General features: G+C 39.8%; 2 protein-coding genes across 2 annotated transcripts in view; both read right to left on the bottom strand.

Moving 5' to 3' along the window:
* vwa8 (von Willebrand factor A domain containing 8) overlaps positions 1–27,166 on the bottom strand; it is an 833,026-nt gene that overhangs the window by 266,556 nt on the left and 539,304 nt on the right. The window lies entirely within an intron of this gene.
* Positions 1–27,166, bottom strand: part of idh1 (isocitrate dehydrogenase (NADP(+)) 1) — a 92,920-nt gene that overhangs the window by 41,898 nt on the left and 23,856 nt on the right. The window contains exon 5 of the mRNA XM_076264205.1: positions 14,928–15,105. Coding sequence (XP_076120320.1) covers positions 14,928–15,105 — 178 coding nt within the window. The remainder of the gene's footprint in view (positions 1–14,927; positions 15,106–27,166) is intronic.

Raw genomic sequence — 27,166 nt, 5'->3', positions numbered from 1 at the left:
AGCTAATCTAGCTAATCATTTTTAGCAGTTTTGCTAACTATGCTAACTAGCATGCTAACATGTTAGCATGCTAACTATGCTAGCATGCTAACTATGCTAACCATGTGACTTAGCTAACTTAGCTAATCATTTTTAGCAGTTTTGTAAAAAATGCTAACTAGCATGCTAACATGTTAGCATGCTAACTATGCTAACCATGTGACTTAGCTAACTTAGCTAATCATTTTTAGCAGTTTTGTAAAAAATGCTAACTAGCATGCTAACATGTTAGCATGCTAACTATGCTAACCATGTGACTTAGCTAACTTAGCTAATCATTTTTAGCAGTTTTGTAAAAAATGCTAACTAGCATGCTAACATGCTAGCATGCTAACATGCTAGCATGCTAACTATGCTAACCATGCTAACTAGCTACAGTGGGTAGGAGTCATAGTTGATGACAAGTAACAGTTACAATGGCTGAACAGTTAAAAAGTTCAGTAGTTTAAAGGGTTAAATTGTTTAACAGTGAAATATTGTAGTGAGGACTTTTATTTTGAAACAGTTTTTGGCAGAGGAAGCAGTTGAACAGGATGTGTAGTCTTAATAGGGCCAGTTTGTATGCTTAAAGCCTGAGACTGGCAGTTGAAACAGGTGGCCCGAACACCTGCCATAGGATTCTAATTGCTTAACGGCCGTATTGTGATGTCATAATCATAATGTTAAGTCAATGGGGAAATTTTGATTAGTTTTTAATTAATAGTTTAAAAAGTATAAAAGTTACAAAGTTGAAAAATACAAAGCTCACATGTCCTAATTAAGACCTACGTAACATAGTTTGAATGAAGTTTCTACGTTAAACGGTTGAAGCTGCATTAAGTGCGTTAGAAGAATAATAATAATAATAATAATAATAATAATAAAATGCCTTGGAATAACAGTACAGTGCATTTTCATGCACTGTAATAATAATAATAATAATAAAATGCCTTGGAATAACAGTACAGTGCATTTTCATGCACTGTAATAATAATAACTAGAAAAGCATTTCCTGAAGGAAATACAGTGCATGAAAATGCAAAAATAGCATGCTAATAATGTTAAAATGCTAACAATGTTAACCATGAGACTTAGCTTACCTAGCTAATCATTTTTAGTAGTTTTACAAAAAATGCTAACTAGCATGCTAACATGCTAGCATGCTAACTATGCTAACCATTTTACTTAGCTAACTTAGCTAATCATTTTTAACAGTTTTGCTAAAAATGCTAACTAGCATGCTAACATGTTAGCATGCTAACTATGCTAACCATGTGACTTAGCTAATCATTTTTAGCAGTTTTGTAAAAAATGCTAACTAGCATGCTAACATGTTAGCATGCTAACTATGCTAACCATGTGACTTAGCTAACTTAGCTAATCATTTTTAGCAGTTTTGTAAAAAATGCTAATTAGCATGCTAACATGTTAGCATGCTAACTATGCTAACCATGTGACTTAGCTAACTTAGCTAATCATTTTTAGCAGTTTTGTAAAAAATGCTAACTAGCATGCTAACATGCTAGCATGCTAACTATGCTAACCATGTGACTTAGCTAACTTAGCTAATCATTTTTAGCAATTTTGTAAAAAATGCTAACTAGCATGCTAACATGCTAGCATGCTAACTATGCTAACCATGTGACTTAGCTAACTTAGCTAATCATTTTTAGCAGTTTTGCAAAAAATGCTAACTAGCATGCTAACATGCTAACTATGCTAACTATGCTAACCATGCTAACTAGCTACAGTGGGTAGGAGTCATAGTTGATGACAAGTAACAGTTACAATGGCTGAACAGTTAAAAAGTTCAGTAGTTTAAAGGGTTAAATTGTTTAACAGTGAAATATTGTAGTGAGGACTTTTATTTTGAAACAGTTTTTGGCAGAGGAAGCAGTTGAACAGGATGTGTAGTCTTAATAGGGCCAGTTTGTATGCTTAAAGCCTGAGACTGGCAGTTGATGCAGCTGGCCCGAACACCTGCCATAGGATTCTAATTGCTTAACGGCCGTATTGTGATGTCATAATCATAATGTTAAGTCAATGGGGAAATTTTGATTAGTTTTTAATTAATAGTTTAAAAAGTATAAAAGTTACAAAGTTGAAAAATACAAAGCTCACATGTCCTAAGTAAGACCTACGTAACATAGTTTAAATGAAGTTTCTACGTTAAACGGTTGAAGCTGCATTAGCTGCGTTAGAAGAAGAATAATAATAATAATAATAAAATGCCTTGGAATAACAGTACAGTGCATTTTCATGCACTGTAACTAGAAAAGCATTTCCTGAAGGAAATACAGTGCATGAAAATGCAAAAAATATGATGTAAAATATCATACAGAGTAAAAACAAACTATATTGGTTGCTAGGTAGATGAGGTTTAATATAGTTGGAGTGACTGAACAGTTAAATAGGTGGATAGTTTATATGGTTAAATGATTTGCTTGGAAGATAAGGTTTAATATAGTTGGAATGATTGAACGGTTAAATAGGTGGACAATACTTAACTTAGTTAACTTAGCTAATGCATTTTTAGTAGTTAGCAATGCTAACATGCTAACTATGTTAACCATGTGACTTAGCTAATCTAGCTAATCATTTTTAGCAGTTTTGCTAACTATGCTAACTAGCATGCTAACATGTTAACATGCTAACTATGCTAACCATGTGACTTAGCTAACTTAGCTAATCATTTTTAGCAGTTTTGTAAAAAATGCTAACTAGCATGCTAACATGCTAGCATGCTAACTATGCTAACCATGTGACTTAGCTAACTTAGCTAATCATTTTTAGCAGTTTTGTAAAAAATGCTAACTAGCATGCTAACATGCTAGCATGCTAACTATGCTAACCATGTGACTTAGCTAACTTAGCTAATCATTTTTAGCAGTTTTGTAAAAAATGCTAACTAGCATGCTAACATGCTAGCATGCTAACTATGCTAACCATGTGACTTAGCTAACTTAGCTAATCATTTTTAGCAGTTTTGTAAAAAATGCTAACTAGCATGCTAACATGCTAGCATGCTAACTATGCTAACCATGCTAACTAGCTACAGTGGGTAGGAGTCATAGTTGATGACAAGTAACAGTTACAATGGCTGAACAGTTAAAAAGTTCAGTAGTTTAAAGGGTTAAATTGTTTAACAGTGAAATATTGTAGTGAGGACTTTTATTTTGAAACAGTTTCTGGCAGAGGAAGCAGTTGAACAGGATGTGTAGTCTTAATAGGGCCAGTTTGTATGCTTAAAGCCTGAGACTGGCAGTTGAAACAGGTGGCCCGAACACCTGCCATAGGATTCTAATTGCTTAACGGCCGTATTGTGATGTCATAATCATAATGTTAAGTCAATGGGGAAATTTTGATTAGTTTTTAATTAATAGTTTAAAAAGTATAAAAGTTACAAAGTTGAAAAATACAAAGCTCACATGTCCTAAGTAAGACCTACGTAACATAGTTTGAATGAAGTTTCTACGTTAAACGGTTGAAGCTGCATTAAGTGCGTTAGAAGAAGAATAATAATAATAATAATAAAATGCCTTGGAATAACAGTACAGTGCATTTTCATGCACTGTAATAATAATAATAAAATGCCTTGGAATAACAGTACAGTGCATTTTCATGCACTGTAATAATAATAAAATGCCTTGGAATAACAGTACAGTGCATTTTCATGCACTGTAACTAGAAAAGCATTTCCTGAAGGAAATACAGTGCATGAAAATGCAAAAAATATGATGTAAAATATCATACAGAGTAAAAACAAACTATATTGGTTGCTAGGTAGATGAGGTTTAATATAGTTGGAGTGACTGAACAGTTAAATAGGTGGATAGTTTATATGGTTAAATGATTTGCTTGGTACATAAGGTTTAATATAGTTGGAATGATAGAACGGTTAAATAGGTGGATAATACTTAACTTAGTTAACTTAGCTAATGTTTTCATTTTTAGTAGTTATGCTAACTAGCATGTTAGCAATGCTAACATGCTAACTATGTTAACCATGTTACTTAGCTAACTTAGCTAATCATTTTTAGTAGTTTTGCAAAAAATGCTAACTAGCATGCTAACATGCTAGCATGCTAACTATGCTAACCATGTGACTTAGCTAACTTAGCTAATCATTTTTAGCAGTTTTGCAAAAAATGCTAACTAGCATGCTAACATGTTAGCATGCTAACTATGCTAACCATGTGACTTAGCTAACTTAGCTAATCATTTTTAGCAGTTTTGCTAAAAATGCTAACTAGCATGCTAACATGCTAGCATGCTAACTATGTTAACCATGCTAACTAGCTACAGTGGGTAGGAGTCATAGTTGATGACAAGTAACAGTTACAATGGCTAAACAGTTAAAAAGTTCAGTAGTTTAAAGGGTTAAATTGTTTAACAGTGAAATATTGTAGTGAGGACTTTTATTTTGAAACAGTTTTTGGCAGAGGAAGCAGTTGAACAGGATGTGTAGTCTTAATAGGGCCAGTTTGTATGCTTAAAGCCTGAGACTGGCAGTTGATGCAGCTGGCCCGAACACCTGCCATAGGATTCTAATTGCTTAACGGCTCTATTGTGATGTCATCAGTCCATGTTAAGTCTATGGGGAAATTTTGAACAGTTTTTAATTAATAGTTTAAAAAGTATAAAAGTTACAAAGCTGAAAAATACAAAGCACCCATGTCCTAAGTAAGACCTACGTAACATAGTTTGAATGAAGTTTCTACGTTAAACGGTTGAAGCTGCATTAAGTGCGTTAGAAGAAGAAGAATAAGAAGCCTAGGAAGAACAGTACAGTGCATTTTCATGCACTGTAATAAGAAGCCTAGGAAGAACAGTATAGTGCATTTTCATGCACTATAATAAGAAGAAGCCTAGGAAGAACAGTACAGTGCATTTTCATGCACTGTAATAAAATGCCTTGGAATAACAGTACAGTGCATTTTCATGCACTGTAATAAGAAATTTTGGAAGAACAGTATAGTGCATTTTCATGCACTATAATAAAATGCCTTGGAATAACAGTACAGTGCATTTTCATGCACTGTAATAAGAAGAAGAAGCCTAGGAAGAACAGTACAGTGCATTTTCATGCACTGTAATGAGTGATTGATTATGGGCCAGGTTGATGTGGGCCCTTGAGACCAACATACCATAAAAGATTCTTCATCCTCGGTGACACGGTTCAGGTAGTTATTTAGAAAAACTGCTTTTTTTGCGGTTCGTGGGGCCCAGCACGGGGGGGGAGTGGCCCCCGGGGACGAAACAAAAATTTTCCGTAAAAGTCTAGTGGGGCTACATACCAACCAAATTTCATGTGCACCAGTGTTTCGGTGTCCCGGGTATCGTTGACCAAAAATTCAGGAAGTAGATGACGGGGGAAAAAAAAAAAAAAAACTTTGACAATCATTATATGACCGCTTCGCTAGCGGCGGTCATAATAAACTCCTGGTGTACTTACAAACTTTCCAATGCCTCGTTTTATGAGTAAAGAGCATAGTTGTACTACTGTAGAAGTTCCGTACCATTCAGGGCATTACTAGTGGGGTAATTTACGAGATAAAAGTTGGTTCCATTACGCCTGGAGAAACTCATTCGTTTCTGACAGCGCTACTCGACCAGGGTTCGACCAAGGGAAAACATGTTCTGGGAGGGTGTTTGGCTCGGGGTCATGGTGCAAAGGACCCTAGGGTGAAATTACTCCGAACCATCGCCTTAAATGGAGTAGGCTAGGCTAAGCATACGTTCAAGTTGGATCTTAATGGAGAGGATGCGAAAAGTATCATCTTTATGTAACATGCTGTTGGTGCATTTTGACATTGTAAACGTTCTCTAACAAGAGTGCAAATCAGTTTGCAGTAAAGCTACTATTTATTTAATGTTGGTCCTTCCTCTGTCTCTTGGTGCCCTAACAGTGCGTGATGTGTGGTGCTAACAGCAGCACTAATCACTGTGCTCTGCCCATTTGTGTCCACTAGGCTATGTATTTTGTTTTTTTCGTCGCGGAAGTGAAACCATCTTTGGGGTGACTGGTCCACGATCAGGAAATGTATTTTTTGACTCGAGACATGTCAAGTCATTACAAGTCAAAGGGGCAAAGTCCGAGTCAAGTCTCGAGTGAATAGTATTCAAGTCCAAGTCGAGTCGCAAGTCATGCCGAATTTTATCAAGTCGAGTCTGAAGTCATTAAAATCATGACTCGAGTCTGACTCGAGTCCAAGTCATGTGACTCGAGTCCACATGTCTGGTTACTACGGCCAATGGCCAGTCGTTAGTTTTATCTCTCCCGTTGACAAGCGGGCGTATCCCAAGATTCTGATGAACTTTAGCTTTGAAACATCGCTATTTTACTTGCCTACTGTCATCCATATAGCTAAAAGCCACCTCCGTCATATGCTAAAATGTTGCTATGTTCTGAACGTCTGCATTTCACAGCTCGGATGCAACGTGACTGTTCATTTAAACCTCACAACGAGTTCGGCGAATTAATATACCAGTGTGATACAGCCAAAAAAATGTATCTACTTCATAGGTGTGCAAATAACGGTTAATAGTCGTTCTAAATTACGTAGGACAATGGGAAATTCAACCAAGCAGTGAAATAAATTCTGTTAATACACTGCATATATCTATATTGTTCTTACTACTACTATAATGGTACTGCCACTACATTGCACATATCTGTACATGTTGTTCATACATTGTTCATATTACGTATTAAGCCATCTTCCACATTAATGAAAGGTTTGGTATGAATGTTGAGTCATGTCTCATGAAACAGTCATGAATGCTTTATGTGCAGTTTATGAAAGCTGCTATGAATGTGTTATGAACTCACCCGTCAAGTAAAGGGTTACCAAAAAATCCTTTGGAAATTGATCTTAATAGCTGGTTTGATTTGCATTTAGAGATGATCTTATGGAAAGTACCCCATACCAATCTCTAGGTATGGTGAAGGGCATGTGATGATGTGGGGCTATTTTTATATATTTTTTTTAATTAATTATTTATTTAGGTAGTGAGAGAGAGTGGGAATGAGAAAAGTGAGATCCAGTTGATCTACACATCAAAGTTGGCTGTTGGAACAGGTGCAAATCAGTGTTAACAGCCCTTTATAATGTCATAGCGCCCAATAGAAAGTCTATGAGGAAAAATAAGCTTGTTTTTTGTAAATATCTTTGTAAATAGCTTTGCATACACTGTAATAATAAGAAGCCACCAGATTACAACAGTGTATTGCTTTGTATGCACTGTAATAATAATAATAATAATAATAATAATAATAATAATAATAAATATAGCTGCAAGCAGCAATGTGGGTGCCAAGCAGTGCGCTATAGCAGAAATGGCATGAGCAAGCACTCACAGCAAGTTTGATTGCAATTGGATAATGGATGGCTGAGAAATAAGCTCATTTACTTTGTTATAGTGCCCCTAGAGGCGCAAATTACACCAATGTCCTTGTGCGTTCTCAGGATCAGCTACCATGTCCCTGGACTTCATACACCAAAGAGTTGCTGAGATGTGAGCTCAATTTGTCTATTACAGCACCCCTAGAGGCCAAATGAGACCACTTTCCTTGCATGTCCTCACAATCAGCTACTTTGTCTCTATACCAAGTTTGGACTTCATACATCAAAGCGTTGCTGAGATACGAGTTCACTTCCTGTATTGCAGCGCCCCTATAGAGGCCAAATGATGCCAATTTCCTAGGGCATCATCATAATCAGGTAACATGTCCTTATACCAAGTTTGGACTTTGTACATCAAAGTGTTACTGAGATACAAGCTCACTTCCTGTATTGCAGCGCCCCCTATAGAGGCCAAATGATGCCAATTTCCTAGTGCGTCCTCATAATCAGATACCAAGTCCCTGTACCAAGTTTGGACTTCATACATTAAAGCGTAGCACAGATGTTAGCCCACTTCCTGTTAGGCGGCATCGTCGCCATGTGTGATTAGCGGTCACGGGCAAATAAACTTGAAACTAAAAAATCTGACAAGTACCGTTTGTGCGGCTCGGTCTGAAGATCATCTATGCCAAGTTCTGTAAAAAAAATCGGATGAAATTTGTAGCCGCTGAAACTTTTCGCAGAGTTTGGACTAAATCCAATATGGCAGAGGTCCAATATGGCGGAAAGTGACGTAATAGGGGTCATTGAACTTAGGTCGGTCCAGGGATTCCAACGGTGCCTGATATGTGAAAATCAAACGCACCGTTCAATGGTCACATGCGTGAATGCAATCCAGGTTCGACCCATTGGTGGCGCTAGAGAGTTGGGCATAGCGTTCTGGAAATTGGTGAGAGTGATCATGGGACAATGCTGAATCAGTGTGGCAAATTTCATAACTTTAGACCCAGCGGTTCAATTTTCGGCCAGATTTTGACCTGTTTGGTGGCGCTAGATGGCTGGGTTTAGAGGTCCGTAAATGAGTGTGAGTGGTCAGTGGAGTGTCCCGAAACTTTGTGCCAAAAAATCTGCACTTTTTAGCCGGGCGTTTTATGGGCTGCCATAGACTCCAATGGCGGAAGTGTAATAATAGGAAAAGCTAGTAACTCAATGGGTGCCTTTGCAGCTTCGCTGCTTGGCCCCCAGATATAGCTGCAAGCAGCCATGAGCAGGAGTTGTCATGGCAATCCAATGTTGTTACATTATACACACACCCAATTAACCCCCTGTCCCATACACACACATATACACAGATAAACCTCCTCTCCCACACACCCCAATAACCCCCCACACATATGCATACCTCAAACATCACCAATTTTATTGTGCGTAGTCAGGTTGTAGTCACGAGTCCACATACCAAGTTTGGTGTCGATACGAGAAAGTGTTGATAATTATAGTGTCTCTAGTGGTCAAATGTCACTAAATATATTGAGCATCTTCAGGATGTGGTCCCGAGTCCATGTACCAAGTTTGGTGTCGATACGAGAAAGTGTCGCAAATTATAGCACCCCTAGTGGTCAAAGGTCGCAAAATTGATTGCGCATCCTCAGGATGTGGTCATGAACCAAGTCCATGAACCAAGTTTGGTTTTGATACATCAAAGCATTGCTGAGATATGGCCTAATCTTGTGTTACTCTAGCGCCGCCCTAGTGGTTGAAGGTCACCAAATTTATTTTGTGTCCTCAGGATAAGGTCCCAAGTCCATATACTAAGTTTGGTTTCAATACGTGAAAGCATTGCTGAAATATGAGCCCACTTCCTGTGATAATAGCGCCACACAGTGGTCAAAGGTCATCAAATTTATTGAGCTTCTTCCTAATTGGGTCCTGAGACCATGTACTGAGTTTGGTGTTGATACGCAAAAGCCTTGCTGAGATATCACTTCACTTCCTGTTTGACAGCTTCGCTGCCAAACTTGATTGGTCACCACAGGCAACGGGTTATCAATATGGCTCCAAAAAGCAATGCGTTTGTGAGTCATGGTCTGAAGATCATCTGCGCCAAGTTTCATGAAAATCGGATGAACTTGTGACCTGTGAAAACGTTTAAGTGATTTTGATTAAATCCAATATGGCGGCCGCATCAATTATGTTGACATCACAAAATCACATCTGTCAGCCTTAGGACCTCCCACAGACACCACTAGTACATTAACAGACACCAATAGTAAGTTTTAATTCCAAACACATCACCCATTACAGGCTAAAATGTAATTTTGCTCATTATAGCGCCACCTATAGGTCAAGTCATGTTGACGTCATGGGGTGCGTTGAGTTCGGCCTCATCCAAGGATTCCAAGTATACCTCAATTTGTATGATTGAAACGTTAAGCGCATAGATGTAATGCAAAATCTGTGAACCATATTGTTTCTCCAGTATTTTATTTGGCAAATTTGACAACAGTCAGCTTCCATTTCAAATCATAGCCTACTTCTCTCTTTATCGCCATGGTGGTACACATTTAGAATAAAGAATAATGTTCGCGAACCCTTTTGTTTTGTTGCCAGCATAAAAACAATCTTACCATCTGCCTATCCGCAAATTTCAAACAAAAGGGATTAATTGAATGGTGAAGTATTCGGACATATAGGCATAGTTCATATTGAAAAAAAAGTTATACAATTTGGAACTCTAGCTCTTCCCCACCACAGTCTTTTAATGCCATCTAATTATAACGTTAGCGTGCGCAGTCTGCACCATACTGGCTTAAGCCCAATTCACACCAAAGATTCGCGACGAGATGAGCTGCAACATTCTATAAACCAGTAACTGTGACTAGACACTAGTGAATGCTTTGCGACGGCTCGCTATGACGTGCAACATCTAATTCACACCACTGCAACTCCTTTCTGCAACGGTTTCGTCTCATTGCGAATCTTTAGTGTGAATTGGGCTTTGAACAGACGATCTGACGGGTTTTAGAAGATTAAATACAACCCGAAACAAAAAAACAGACCAGGCCTCTATTTGAGACCGGCCTTTAACCCAAACCTGTAGCCGCACCAGGCGTTTAAAAGAGACAGGCGTCTGTTTGGGACTGAAGTTTTACGGTAACAATACAGTGCATTGCTTTGCATGCACTGTAATAAAAAAAGTAGAAGCAGCCACAGAATCATAATACAGTGCATAGTTTTGCATGCACTAATAATCCTTACAAAAACAATAGGGCTCTGCACCTTCGTTCTGGAGCTCGGGCCCTAAATTTAGCATTGCGCTCACAATGTGGTATGTAGGTCAAGTGCAAACATCTGATGTGTGTGCTAAATGATTTGGTAGTTATATTCATTGGAAGTACTTCCTGTTGGGTGTGACGTTTTACACCGACGGTATTCAGTAGGTTGAGGTACACCACAAATGTGTAAGCCTCCAAGTGACCAACTGATTAGGGCTGCAACTAACAATTATTTTGGCAGATGTTATTTATTTTTTCATTAGTCAAAGATTTTTTTCTGTCACACCCACCATCCCTGCATCCTATGGGTGCGGCTCCTATTCTGGGCTCCAGTGAATGTTTTAACTCACCTGTTCAAGTCTGTACCCCACATATGTCACCCTGTTGAATCTCTGCCTCAACTTAATTTAAATGCCCATAGTAGATTAAAATAATGAACGAGGTTAATATGAAACAAAAAAAGATAGGGATGACACTGATATCGCATCCTACCATCCTCTAAGCTTGCTAAATAGTGACTTATTAAATACAATGTACTCTACTAAGCTACCCCATGCTGCGGTAATATCGTTAGATGCCCTTCAGGCCTTTGACCAAGTCGAATGGAGATGCTTGCCACTCTTGAAAAATTTGGCTTTGGTGTGGAATTTCTGAAACTGTTATTTCTATAAACTGGAATTTCTGAATGCATATAGAAATGCATGCATTTGACAGCTAAATGCACTGGGACAAGTTATCATCCTATCAGGGTTATCACAGCACGTTAACGTTTTTAAACTTACCATTTGTATGTGACATGAACCTCATCAACGACAATCCCCCACCAAGTTTTCACGATACACTTCTGAAGAAAGCATATTCCTCCATTTCTCGTTAAGTAGGCCTAACCAAGATTCAGGGCTACGAACACCGAATGGAATCAGCGGTGGAGGATGTCTGTGTCTTTAATTCCCCTCCAGCTGAATTCACAGCTTCCCTAGGAATACTTTCTAATTAGGATAAAACTTGCGCAATAGCTATACTCATCTCATCTGTGGATGCCGCCATGTCGTTGCGTCACACCTAAACCCGCCTCAAAACCAACACTGATTGGCCGTTCGTTTGGCGAATGGCTCCAAATTTTCTCTATCGGAAAGATGCCAGACTGATCTGCGAGTGAAAAAAGGAAACTCGCAAAGTCAAGATGGTCTCATGAGGCTAGCGGCCCACCACTGCAAAATGAATGCCGCCTCGGTATCAGAATTAGGGCAGACACACAATTGCGGTTGCCTTTTAAATGATCGTGCCGACGTATCCTCCCACGCTGGCAGCCACTCACATTGCAATTTAATAATAAGTAGAACTAGTCAGGTTATTAGAGCCCATCCAGTTTCACTCCACATATTGTGTTGATGTAGCCTAGTTTATTGTAAAAACATTCACTTTCTTCCTAGTGTTTCCTCTTCATTTTGTAGCGGTAGCCACTGCTTCATAATTGGGCAGGTGCACAATATTGTCAAGGTGCATGGTAGGCTATAAGTGGTCTCTGCTGGCTGGTGGTCATATAATCACAGTTTAACAATAAACAGCAATGCTAATCAGAGGTACTTGTGTAGTTTTATTCCATAAATATATTGTTTTTATTAGAGATGTCCGATAATATCGGCCAACCGATATTATCGGCCCGATATTAGCATAAAAATTTAATATCTGTTAATATCGTTATCGGATTTTTTTTGCCTTAAAACCGATAACATAATGCTTGCGTTACACACAAATAGTGCCTATGCGCTCCTGAAGCGTTTACCGGCGCACAGATGATGACCTCATCAATCTGTGTCTTGAAGCATACAAACAAGCGTGGATGGCTGCAGTAACAAACTTGCTCGTGGCCGTAGTAGCCCCTTGCGTTGGCCGTGAGACCCCTTTGAAAATCAGAGGTTTACAGGCCACGGTGGCCTTGGTGCCCCCTTCTTTAAATATTCTGCTTTGCGTCCTACTAATAGCGATATATATTTAGCCTATCGCCTATGGCCAAATTACGCAGTGGAGAAAGTGACAGCGCAAGAAAGAAAGTGCGTCCAAATTAACCCATCCTACTCATCACACAGACATCACAAGTATCACATGAAAGAGCTTTTTCTCAGCTTTTAATCGATGTTAGCCGCTAATTGCTGTGGTGAACGGTTCGCGAGAAAAGTAAATAATATCATTCAATTTAATCATAAATTCTACCGAAGGTTTTGCGTCCATCTCCCTACCCATTCATCTCGGTGGAATACGTCAGAACCCTTCGTTTAACACATGACAAACCATATATCAGAATAAACAGCAGACCTTACCGAACAGAAAGGTGTAAAGCAGTCCCCTGTACAGTTAGCCGTTCCAGACTAATCCCGTTTTGAATTTGCAGTAAATTTCAACATACGTGGATGTCTCCAAATTTGGGATTTAAGTTTTACACTGTGTTTCAATTGTTCCACATTATTTCATAACGGGCCAAATACAAAACAAATATTACAAATGTCGCCTAGATATCGGTAAATCAGAGGACAGCTGACTATAAAAGTTTGTGAAAGTAGCCTTCATGATCACAAAATGCTAAGCATGCATCTAGGCTATTTGAGTTTCTTAAAGCAGAGCTGTGCTTAAATTGTTCAATACATGATTTCATAACAGGCCAAATATAAAATAAATGTTAAATATAGCCTAGATATCTGTATATGAGGAAGGACGGGTTTAGAGTGAGGGTCTGTCTTGTCTGTAAAAACAGACACCCGTGACTCATATTTGTGCATTCATTCAATTAAGGTGATTGAGTTTTAGTTAAAGAAACAGTTCATGAAGCATCCTACAAATGCAGGCTCATTTAACACAGAAAAAGGGTAGCCTGTCATACACTATGCCTGTTATTTTAGTTGGCTTTACATTCTGCTATGTTGCACATAGTTGTTCAGGTACAATGTTTTATCATTTGTGAAGAAGTCAAATTTGCCCTATTTGTTGTGGGCATTGTCAAGATTATCTCAGGGAGAGTGTAATCCAAACTGTTGTTTGAGACAATTTAAAAAAAAAAAAATAAACATGGCACTTTTTCCCTAAATTAAGTTGAAGTATTTTTCTTATTTTGCACAGACAATGTTAACATTTGGAAAGCCTTGTTGCATTCAAGAATGCATCCAGTGGGGCATCACAATAACATTAAGCATGTTGTGTTAATTCCATAACAGGAGATATGTGATGTTACCTAAATTAGTTTTGAGGAAAAATAACCCACATATCGACATCGGTATCGGCTGATATCGGAATCGAAATTTGAGAGTTGGACAATATCGGCATATCGGATATCGGCAAAAAAGCCAATATCGGACATCCCTAGTTTTTATAGACGTTAGTGGCATGCGCTATCAAGAGCTTTCATTTACTGCGCCATAGGCTACCTCACCGCAGTAGCCTATGTCTGTCAACATCGCAAAAACTACAGGTACAGTTTTCGCACAACTTGGTGGAAAGGTGTAGCACAGGCTAAGGAAAACCCATTATTTTTGGAGCTGATCCGACACAAAGGTAACTTCAAAGTATTTCTCATATATTAGCCTATTAGCTCGCAACGACAGCGAAACTGAAACTCTTGGAGAGTGGAGGTTTCTCTGTCGAGAGACATTAGATGCACACTCAATCGCGATTCGATGCAGGTAATTACATTTTAAAAAGTATGGACTGGTAGGTTCGTAACAAAGGTAAATCGGATTATAGCAATTTTGCAAATGTTGGCACAAAACGTAGGCTACGCGTTTTCTCCATTGTCAACGTGAACTATGATGATGTCCATGTTCAGTATGTTTTTCATTTAGTTAAGCAGTGACATGTGGTTTAATGCATGGGGCAAACAGATGATATGGGCCTGTCTTTAGTAGCCTATTCCTGAATCCTGTCCCTCTCAAATCACGCTAAAATTATGCGATTAGCAACCAGAATTAAAAAAAAAAAAAAAGCACCCCTGTGTTATTATTATTAGGCTATTGGTCCAAATTAAGCTATAGGCTATACCTAGGTCCTATGAGTCTAAGCCTTAGTTTTAAAAAGGTGTAAATAATTAGTCAAAGAGACATTGTGTTGTGGGACTTCTCCCCCCTTCAACCACTTGACTCTTGACTCATTATTTTTCTCAAGATTGCACGATGTGAAACCATTGAATGCCATCTACAATTGGTTGCGATCATTATGAACCATTTAAAGAGAATCCATTTTACTGGTGAGCTGATTTCGAGAAATTAAAGCTTTAAGCCATGATGAGGTCTTATCTTACTTCTCATAAATTTCTTGGAATATGTCCTTAAAGCGGCCATCATACTTCTTCAGAATTGTGTTCTTGGTACTGAGGTAAACTGCCATTCCTTTGGTCAGGCCCATCTGGAAGGAACTATGGGCAAAATCATGAATGGACTTGTCTGTGTTGTACATTCCCATTGCAACTCCACCAGTACCTGCAGACATAAACACATAAACAAACAAACACACACACACACACACACACACACACACACACAATGCTAAATATATATGAATATGCACACAAATCATATACGTTGGTATATATATCATGAGCTTTAGACCTGGGGTTCTGAAACATTTTAATGGACAGGGAACACAAGGGAGAAACATTTCCAACGTCTCCTTTACAAGTGTAACACTTATTAAAGGGATGATCCGGAGTTAAAACAAGCTGGGGTCTATTTATTGATGATAGCGAGTTCAAACTTTCGTATGGGAGCAAAATGATCAGCGGTTAGCTCCCCAGTGACCTAAATGTGCACAAGATGCATGAGCTCTTTGAGGCTCAGAGCCATACTCAAACCAGCTATCCCCTCTATTACTCAGTGTTTTCCAAGGAATTCAATCTTGGCTTCGGTCACCCAGCTACAGATGCATGCGCTGATTATGCCAAGTACAAGATCAGGATTACAGACCCAGAAGAGGATGGAATCAGCATAATTCATCTTGCATTGTCGCAGAGCACGCGTTTTTTATGACATGTTAGGCAAGGTTGCTGAAGGTCATGCAACCTTTTGATATGATGCAAAACCTGGTCCTTCCAAAAACCGTGATAGGACAGGCCTATTATTTACGCCAGATGTATCTGTACCCGTTTGGTGTGGTTGTGCACCATGGGGACAACAGTTACCAGGCAAAAGATAATGTTATCTCCCTACAGACCGAGTCTTTGGCAGACACAATTCTGCTACCACAGGAATACCAAGCCATCCTGCAGCAATTCGGCAACGTTCATGTTTATGGCACAGACTGGGAGGCGTTTGATTGCAGGTCAGCCACAAAAGACTGTGTTAAGGCTGAGGAGCTCTAGTACGAATGCTTAACTTGAGTACCAACAAGGTGGGTGTAAAGATGACTTACAATGGGGAGTATTGTTTACATAGTGTGCTAAAGCGGGGCAAGCGGTGGACTGACCTGAAACTTGAGGTACTTCCAAAGCAGATCTCTGTTAGGGCCTGTGTCCACCAATCACGTTTTTTGCGGCGACAGCACCCTCATCCTCATTTTCAGAGCGCTTCAGTCAAGTGTTTATTGTTGCTGTTACCAAAATCTTCTATGAGCACGTCTTTTTGGAACGTTGTCTAACGCAAACTAACTAGCTAACTGAAATGGCAGCAATCGTTCAGGACTCGGCTCGCTAAATATGACTTCGACCGACTAAAGTATCTCATTTGGCATTACAATAGAATAGGTCATCCCTCTAGGCTTTGTAATTTGCATTCAGTTTGCAGCAGTGGTTTAATATTAGTCACGATAGGACTTAGCTGATTGAGTTTTCCTCTGCCACTACTAACATTAAGCCCCTTCACACTGCCAAAATCCCCACAATTTTATGTACCAGAATCGCGGAACGACTGTCCCTTTCACATAGACCGAGGCGGAACGGCGGGACAAAGTGTCTCGCCAAATTTACTAGCAAGCACCCTAGACATTTTGCCGAGAAAAGTGTGAATGCGTTAAGGCGGAAAGGGGAATCTGGGCGGGCATTTTGATGCTATGTCCAGCCCACAGGAGATTGCAAATAAATATAACTGATCAAAAGCAGCAGAGACAGCACATTATGACAATCTTTAAATTCACAAAGTCTCCAGTCTTTTAACACCTGCTAGAGTTGACTGAAGCTCAGAATGCAATCGGTTGCCATAGGCTATCCTAAAATCCAGCGATATAACAAAGCATGAACTCATGAGCGTCTTGGTTTGTATTTGGCCTGTTATAAAATCATGTATTGAACAATTTAAACACATTGTGAACCCCAAAGTTGGAGACATGCATAATATAGACATTGCTGCAAATATAAAACCGGATTACTCTGGAATGACAAACTGTACAGGGGAATGCTTTACACCTTTGTGTCCGGTAAGGTCTGCTGTTTACAGACATCCCAACATGCAAAAAGTCATTTCAGGGAGGCATCACGCCCCCCCCCCCAGTTTGGTCTTTTCATGTAGCCTTGGCAACTAGCCATCTAGTAGACTATAGGCATGAATAATATGCACATGAATTGACACTTGTTAAACTCACCTCAACATGTCTTTTGTAATCATTTAACCCGCCATGGGCAATGCTAAAGTCACTGTTACAAACAGTGCAGCGTGCAAGACTAAGCCTATCATTATGCACTGTTACTGTTATGATACAAGGGTAGCCTACACTTTGAAATGGGTCTTACATTTTTCTTTTCTTGAGGCACTGACTCTGCTATGACGCTCCTGTTCCTATACACTGAACTGATTAATTAAGTTCGGGAGAAAAGCAATAAAAGCCCGCCTACACTGAAAACTGATTGGTTGATTTAGCGAAACAGGCCAATCAGGATGCTCTCTGTCTTGGATGCGCTCAGGCACACATGCACCACCCCTCTCTCTCTCTCCCGTCGTGTGCGGTGCGTGCTACACTCACATGCACACAAGCTCTCGCAAGCGATCTCTTAATCGCTCACTCTAGACTGCGGGAGACTCCCGCATATAGAGTGGTGAAGTCCCGCCCCTTCCGTTTGCCTCCATGGGACCTATCTTTCAAAATAATTTGAACGGCAGTCTATGGCGAAAAATAAATTATTTTCTGGTCCCGGTTGACTTGTGCCTTGAATTACCCATATGATGTTTGTCAATTTTAAAGACAATTTTTCATGTAAAGACATTTGCAGTTTGTTTCGTAACTATTGAATTACAACATTGTGAAAGATCGTAATTCCAACGACTACAAACTCATCAGTCGCGCTAGTGACGTTAGCTCATTCACAGCCACACTAGATTTTACAAGCATACCAGCAACAGGTCTTAATTGGGCTTTCCTTGCCAAAGAAAATACCATGAGTCAGAGGATTAAACACATCAAGTAAGTTGTATTCGTTCATAGACTGTACATTAGATACTGTTAAGTGACATAGCAGGCAGCAAGATGCAACCGGTAACTAGCATAACAGCTCTTATCGTTTCATTACGTTGGTGACGTACATCGTTCGAGACGAGAGATGTAGTCCACTGAGTGGATTCACACAAAACCAACATAACCTTTGAAGTCTATCAAACAACAGTACTTTCTTGACGTGAAAAATTATCTTTTAAATTCACACATCATATGTGAAATTTGTGGCACAATTCAAACTGGACCAAAAAATAATTGTTATCTCTCCATTAACTCCCGTTCATAATTTTTTGAAAGATAGGTCCCATGGACCGAAAGTGGAAGGGGCGGGACTTCACCACTCTATTGATAGTAGCAGAGCCCGTCTACGGAGAGCCTCCCCACTCTCTATTAATCCCATACAAAACGAATTTGGCTGCAGTTCACCAGAGTTTACCTAGATGGCAATCACGGGCGAGTCCAAAATACATGGGGTCCTATGGAGCTACATGGCTACATTTATTGTTTTCACCTATTTAACAACTGAAACCCTCAGATTTTATTTTATTTTTTGCAAAATGGATATGGATTATCAATCAAAAGTGAAATAATCTGAGAGTCATGTCCTTTCGTTTTCTTACAGGTTGGGTCGTTGTTGCCCATAACACGCTAGCATTGATGCTATGCTATGCTATGATCATGCTATGAATGACGTCATTGACACGTTTGAAAGGCTTTTTAGAACAATTAAGTGACTTTAAAAAAAATAATACTCAACCAAGTGTATTGTCTTTGCCTCCCCTTTCGAATACAATATTCAAATTACTTGAAAAAAAATTATATCCCGAGAAAAGTGGATTTTGAGGGGAACAGCTCCATAGACCTCCATAGACCTCCATTCTGGACTCGCCCGTGAGCGCCCCTAGATGCAGTACCACACCGGAAGAGTTCCGAGAGTGAAGGTTCTCCCCTTATTAGACATTCTCTGATAGTAGGCTTGTTCGTCTTGACTGAGTCTGACTTTCGTCTGGCTTTCTACGTAAACGTGATCTTCAGAGGCTAGCCGGGAGGAGCTACAACAGAGGGCAGCTCATCCCGGACAGACAGGCTACAGTCTGCCTGACGTGACTCTCGGGAGACATCGCGGGAGATATCGCGGAATTTTGTTTGCAATAAACACAGCAGAACTTTCATTCTTACTCATTAAAATGAGCATGATGACTGACGAAATAAATTCTTATGATGTAGTTTAAATAAACCACTGTTGTCATACAGTTAACAGGCCTGCATTGTAGCACATACATTCAATATCAAGTGTTTCCCCTATATGTGTGTCTATCTATTTAGCCAACAGCAGAAAATAACAGAATATCCAAACGTTTTCAGTAGGCTAGCCTACCATTGTTGCAGAAATCACGTATAAGAAGGTATCCCTTCGATTTCTGTTTATTTTCGCATATTCCAACATAAGGAAGCAGCATGAGCCTCCCATCATAATCGTCATGAGGACATTCCTCCCAAATGGCCCTATCACGTCTTTGAACTGACGTCATGAGGGCGTGTTTCAGCTCGTGCAGCTCGTGGAAGGCAACTGCAAGATCTGTCTGCAGGCTAAGACTCCCGCGATATTTTAAAGCCATGTGACATGCTGTCACGGTGGTAAGTCCCTCCCCGGCTGACAGAAGTTGGACAGAATTTCTAACCAGCAAGCATTGCGTCCATCCCAGTATGCATTGTGTTCAACCCAGCATGCATCACATCAAGTCAGATCTGCACAGATCTGCCACAAGTCGAACTCGCCTAGTGGCTCCCTGATACGGTGGCGCATTGCATTCACATCACAAAAAAATAATAATCAGGTTCTCATAATTATTTATATTATATAACCTGATTTTTTTTTTTTTTGTGATGTGAATGCAATGCGCCACCGTATCAGGGAGCCACTACCAATATGCGGGAGACTCACGGAACTTCCGGGAGACTGTCTCGCAATTATGAGATAAGGATAGGATCCATGCTGAGGATCTAAACAGCCTTTCAATAAAAGCAAGCACATATTTCCTACTGATTTCCTGTTTTGAATGACTTTCGTACTTTGAGAGATTAACATGTCTTTAAGTGGCATGAAAAATAAGCCTGTCAAATTGCCAACAACCCCAAAGCAAAGAGTAAGCTTCTATAGGCTACTCTTTGCCCAAAGGCAATACAATGTTGCACGTTACAGTCCTAACCAGTAGGTGGAGGTACTACTACGCATAGGGCTACCTCCATCCACGTTGTCACACGCACGCCTATTGTTTATTTTGTGCAGCTAGGCTACTTGTTCAAGTGGCATTGATGAGTTAAACAGTCACATTTTTCCTATACGTATTATATTGAGAGAAAATAGTCAGTTGTAAACAAAGAACTCTTCTTATGTAACCCTTTCGTAAATGGACTGAAGTTGGATCTACATATCTACTTTTATTAATTATGCTAACCGTTAGCATCTCTATGGGATTTCTCATATACATTAGCCATAAGCTAAAACATTAGTTTCTATTCTGTAACTTGAAATGCTAGTCTACATGATTGCTCTTAAACAAAACATAGAAGGAAATAACTGAGATGTACTCTGATGGTCTGCATAGTTTTACAGTGAATCCTAAGTAAAGATTTGAAAAGAACTTCAGCTTCAGACTTTCTCTTGGGAAGCTTAGGTCTTCTCTAATAGACCATGTCATTGCCTCACACAAGTGTACTGGGACCAGAATTGGAAATGTGTCATAAATCATGATTATCTCGTAATTACGAGATAATTATCTCGTAACTAGACTGCATTTCGGGCGGGAACTGCGAAAGTGTGCTTGCCCTGGTCCGGTCACCAACGTGAGCAGACAGTGGCATACGCTATGCTGAACCTGGCTTGATCCAGGCATTGTAACAGTGCCTTTCAGTGTTGGAGCAGTGGCAATACCTCAAAAGCTCTAGGAGAGGGCTATTCAACTATTGGCTTGCGGGTTGAATGCGGTTCGTTGGATTTTACCTTTGGGCCTGCCTTCGAATTTAGCTTCTATGACCAAGATCAAATCAATAAAATAAAATGACAACAGTGATTGGCTGCAAAAATAAATAATGTCATGGGTCTTGCGCCTCTCAAACTGGGCTATCGGGTAACCTAGAAGAATTGAAATTATGAAATATGACTAAGGAATTCAAATGCTACTTGTTTGTCAGGATACTTTTTCACTGATTTATTTTAAAAATATGAGCTATGAGTGTGAATGTTATATATTCCATCCCCTAATTCTGTTTTACTGGTTTATTTGACAAATAATCTATATGGATTTGCTCTATAAAGACCTTATGTCTGTTTGGGATTGTTTTGAGAGCCTATTGATGTATCTCAGAATAAAGGAATGTCCACAACATTAGTGATGGGGTTTTTTTGTGTGTGAATGTATTTTACTTAACTCATTGAATGTAGCTGGATACTCATGAACGCATGTCTCTAATAGCCACAATAGGAGTAATTTTAGCAAAACCGTATTTTGTGTGGCCCATAACGACCCAGTGGATCATGAAAATGTGCCAAAATTCACATTCCTTGCTTGTTGTTGGTACATTAATCCCATTCAGATTGCCACTTATCTGAGATGTAAGAGTTATAGTATAGGTTTAAGGTCTGGGGCAGGGATTTGACATTCTGTGACTTCTTCATTGAGGGCTTGCTTAGCAGCACTGTCCACTTTCTCATTTCCCCTCAGACCAACATGGCCTGGGACCCAGCAAAAAACTACACTCAAGTTCTGGTTCTTTAGACGTTCTAGTTGATCAAGCTCAGCTTTTGGTTGTACTTTTTGCGTGACATTAAAGCCTACTGGAAAGATTTTTAATTGCAATTTAATTGAATGCAATTTACTTTTACGATTAAATAAAATTAATGTATCCCTCTCACCCATAGTTTTCTATTTATTTACAAATGTACATAGGCCCATTTATACATAGTTATTCTACTGATCTTTGTACTATTCATCCTGCACATAGACTTATTCTTACTACTCTTATAATGTTGTTTCTGCACTACAATGACACTGTTTCCACACTGCACATAGCTGTATGTTATGTACATATCTGTTATATATTTGTCATATTGAATATCCATATTTATTCTGTTTTATTATATTCTGTTAATACACTGCATATATCTATATTATTATTTCTACTATTATAATGTTACTACTACATACATTATTCTACTTATTGTATGAGATAACTGCTAATACACTGCACATATTTATATTTAATTCATATTACTCTAAACCACCTTCTGTAAATCAACTGTATACTACTGTCTACATTGCACTATATTTATTGACCTGTCTCTGTATATTTCATCACCTTTCTATACTTTGCATCACATTGTATGCATACTGTAGCTACTGTACATGAATCACAGCTAAGATCCTTGGTTGCTATGAAGGCCAGTCATTCTAAATGGATGGTTGCTATGGCCAAAGGCCAGTTATCTCTGCCGTTGTCAAGCGGGCATATCCTAACTTTATCTTATTTTAAACATCTCTATTTTACTTAGCCTACTTCCATACAGTGACTCCTATTAAGAAATGGCCACTTCATTCGCGCTTACCGTGATTCACGCAGCAACATTATTAAATTAATCTGTCACCATATGCCTATGCCAACGTTTGCAAAGAGGAGAATCTTTTAATTTGATTCACAATGAAACGTTACATTTAATGTACATGTAAACAATGAGTAGGCAAGTTTTGGTTGTTGTTGGCGGTGTTACTGCATCCCTTAGTTATGCCTACAATGCAAAATTGTTCCCTCGTGATTGTTAGACGCATTTCAAAACATCGCGACGTGAAATGCCACCACAAAACATTGTTTGTGAATCGGTCTTATTAGGAGCCCTTGCTTAAGCTGTCACAGACTCAGGCGCTACTTTTAGGGCTAAAATGCTTTCTGAATTACTCTTAGGAAAAAAAAATAGGAGTCCTAAAGTTACGAGTGACGAAGTTACGAGTACAAGCATCTCATATCAAATGACCATGGCATTACGCTAAGCAACATAAATCTCATAACGTTACAGCAACATCTTCTCCCTATGACCTAGCTAGCTACCTTCTAGCCACACAAGAAATGAATGAAATCTCCGCTTAGCATTCTAATAATAGAAGGGGCACATTTATGTGGACCACTACAACATGACTCATTATGTCTGTAACGTTAACTGTATAAAACACTTACTTTCATAAAGGAAGCACACCATCCAGCACATACACATGGAAACCGATATTTTAGGTAGCCTACTTGGCCACGAACTCAAAACGTGTCTCTCTGAAGCTCTGTTCTAGCGTTGCTAAGCAACATCAAATAAACGAATAGAAATTCTTCCAGTATTAAATGTGTACGTGTGATTACGAATGGATGTGTGTGGTTTGCAATTAGAAACAAGAAATAAAATTTCCAATAATTTCCCATTATAAATTACATAATATTTGCACCTTCCTTACTTTGAAGCTCACATAATTCTAATGATCTCACCCTATGTAGATGTGAAATGTAATACAAGGTTGCCACCTACCGTTCAGTAGGCTATTTACATTAACGTGACATTCTTGCTTATTCTTTCGTCAACTCCATGCTTTTAGGAAAACAATCTCTTTATCATAGTTCCCTCTTCAATGAGCGATTACCAGCTCGTTTTTGTAACAGAGATAGCTGTTTATTGTCCCTAGGTTTACAGAAACACCTATTCATATTAATACGTAGCCTATGGAGTGCTGCCGACCACTGTTCATTACGGCCCAGAATGCCTTGCATGTCTTTACAACAAAACAACACAGTAAAACCTAAATGCCCGTAAACATATGCATTTGCATACTTGTTACATTTTTAATAATACTCTCCAATCATGATATTGATGAAAAATTGAATTTGAATACCGTCAATGTGAAAAAAACTCTATTATGTAAGCTATATATAGCTACTGTTCTCCTTGCTATTTCAGTTCGTAAGTCCATACTATCCCATGGCAGAGCAAGGATTTCATGATTGGGCAAGGTTGCCCGGAGACATTGTGGCTGCCCAGAGACATTGAGCATACTTGGAAGGCATTGTGATAGAAGGTGAATGGTGCAAAGGTAAATGGTGAGAGTTACCAAATACCTGTGGGTGGTTTGCCAAATGATGGAAACTTTTGGAATATTTCTAATATCTTCTTTTTTTTAGCTTATGCACCCTCACACTGGAGTCCCCAGTTCATATACAAAATTTGGCATCGATATGTGACAGTGTTCCTGAGATATGGACGACTTCCTGTTTCGGAGCTTCACCGCCGATTTCGTTTGGCTGTGATGGGCAAACGCTTTCGAAAATCAAAAATCCTTCTAGTAACTTTTGTGAGGCTTGGTCCAATGATAATGTACGTCAAGTTTCGTGGCGTTCGGACCAAATTTGTGACCTGTGAAAATTTAGTTTTGCTTTCTATTCAATCCAATATGGCGGACGAACGACACGCCCACTTGACGTCATCTTCTCGAGCAAGTTACACCGGTACTGCCCGGACGTTTTAAAGTTGGAACGGTGTCTCTGTCTCAAAGGGCCTAGGCACAGGAGCTGGAAAGAAATTAGGGAGACGGGAATAATAATAATAATAATATAGCTGCAAGCAGCAATGAGGGGGCCAAGCAGAATAGGCCGGAGTAGCCACGGCGACAAGATAGAACTCAGCAAACACCCGCGATCAACACTTTCAACTAGTGTCACATCAAAACATAGCTGATTTTGTAGGGCTGAAACAGGGCTGAGTATTGCCACCGCCTCCGCCAGCCAGCCCCCCTCACCTAATCACCCCTGCCCGTCCCACCCCGTCCTGCCCCGCCCTTGCATGCACGCACGCATTAGAATGAACTGGATGGAACATGTTGTCATCAGTTTCACATCAAAAAGTAAAACATCAATAAAACACATTGGCAACTACAGATCAAAATGCAATATTGCTAACTGCAGCACCCCCTACAGGTCAAAGGTCACCAAAGTTTTTGAGCGTCCTCCTAATGGGGTCATGAATCCATGTAGTAAGTTTGGTTATGATACATGGCAGGGTTGCTGAGATATGAGCTCACTTCCTGTTTGGCGGCTTCCCCACCAATTTCGATTGGCTGTTACGGGCGAACGCTTTTGTCAATTGTTCCAGAAAGCAATATATTGATAGGTTATGGTCTGAAGATGGTCTCTGCCAATTTTGGTGAGGATCCGCTAAAATTTGTGACCTGCGAGAACTTGTACGTGTTTTTGATTAAATCCAATATGGCGGCCGAATCAATTATGATGACATCACAAGTTGGCTTGGGTCGGCCTAAGGACCTCCAACAGTATTACCAGACACCACTAGTGTGTTTTAATTCTAAGCAAAACTGCAGCTACAGGCCAAAAGGCATGTTTCTAAATTACAGCACCCCCTAGAGGTCAAAGGTCACCAGATTTCTTGAGCGTCCCCCTGATTGGATCCTGAGTCCATGTACAAAGTTTGGTTATGATAGACCAATGGGTTGCTGAGATATGAGCTCACTTCCTGTTTGGCGGCTTCGCCACACATTTTGATTGGCTGTTACGGGCGAACGGTTTTAGTTCCGAAGACGAAAAGGAGTATCTTTTGTGAGGCTTGGTCTGAAGATCATGTGTGTCAGGTTTGGTGTAGATTGGACAAAATTTGTGACTTGTGAAAACTTTTAAGTGTTTTTGATTAAATCCAAAATGGCGGAAAAACCATCATGGCGGAAAATGACGTCATAGAGTCCGTTGAACTCGGCTTGGTCCAAGGATTCCAGCGATACCTCATTTTTGACAATCAGGTCAACGGGTCAAACGTTACTTGCGTGAACGCACGTCCAACTTTGGCCTGTTGGTGGCGCTAGAGCGCTCAAGGTGCCAGTATGAAACTTGGTGAAATTAATCATGAGACTGTCCCCAATCAGTGTGCCAAATTTCACAACTTTTCACCAGACGGTTCTATGGGCTGCCATTGACTTCAATGACGGAAGCGTAATAATAAATATAGCTGCAAGCAGCAATGAGGGGGCCAAGCAGAATAGGCCGGAGAAGCCACGGCGACAAGATAGAACTCAGCAGACACCCGTGATCAACACTTTCAACAAGTGTCAGATCAAAACATAGCTGATTTTGTAGGGCTGAAACAGGGCTGAGTATTGCAACGCCTCCGCCAGCAAGCCCCCCACCTAATCACCCCAGCCCGTCCTGCCCCGTCCCGCCCTTGCAAACACGCACGCATTAGAATGAACTGGATGGAACATGTTGTCATCAGTTTCACATCAAAAAATAAAAGATCAATAAAACACATCAGCAACTACAGATCAAAATGCAATATTGCTAATTGCAGCACCCCCTACAGGTCAAAGGTCACCAAAGTTTTTGAGCGTCCTCCTAATGGGGTCATGAATCCATGTAGTAAGTTTGGTTATGATACATGGCAGGGTTGCTGAGATATGAACTCAGTTCCTGTTTGGCGGCTTCGCCACCAATTTCGATTGGCTGTTACGGGCGAAAGCTTTTGTCAATTGTTTCAGAAAGCAATATATAGATAGGTTATGGTCTGAAGATGGTCTCTGCCCATTTTGGTGAGGATCCGCTGAAATTTGTGACCTGCGGAAACTTGTACGTGTTTTTGATTAAATCCAATATGGCGGCCGAATCAATTACGATGACATCACAAGTTGACTTGGGTCGGCCTAAGGAACTCCAACAGTATTACCAGACACCACTAGTACATTTTAATTCCAAACACAACAGCAGCTACAGGCCAAAAGGCATGTTTCTTAATTACAGCGCCCCCTAGAGGTGAAAGGTCACCAGATTTATTGAGTGTCCCCCTGATTGGGTCCTGAGTCCATGCACTTAGTTTGGCTTTGATACATGCAAGGGTTGCTGAGATATGAGCTCACTTCCTGTTTGGCGGCTTCGCCGCAAATTTCGATTGGCTGTTACAGCCGAATGCTTCTGTCAATTGTTCCAGAAAGCAATGCACTGATAAGGCATGGTCTGAAGATGCTCTCTGCCAATTTTGGTGAGGATCCGCTGAAATTTGTGACCTGCGAAAACTTGTACGTGTTTTTGATTAAA

Source organism: Alosa pseudoharengus, unplaced genomic scaffold (genome assembly GCF_046254945.1).
Source record: "Alosa pseudoharengus isolate Yale_2024_CS ecotype anadromous, Long Island Sound unplaced genomic scaffold, YU_APseudo_1.1 YU_APseudo_1.1_scf_3, whole genome shotgun sequence".
In the NCBI taxonomy this organism is placed as follows: domain Eukaryota; kingdom Metazoa; phylum Chordata; class Actinopteri; order Clupeiformes; family Clupeidae; genus Alosa; species Alosa pseudoharengus.
The sequence above is the reverse complement of the archived record's forward strand: the minus strand, read 5'-3'. Positions and strand labels throughout refer to the sequence as shown.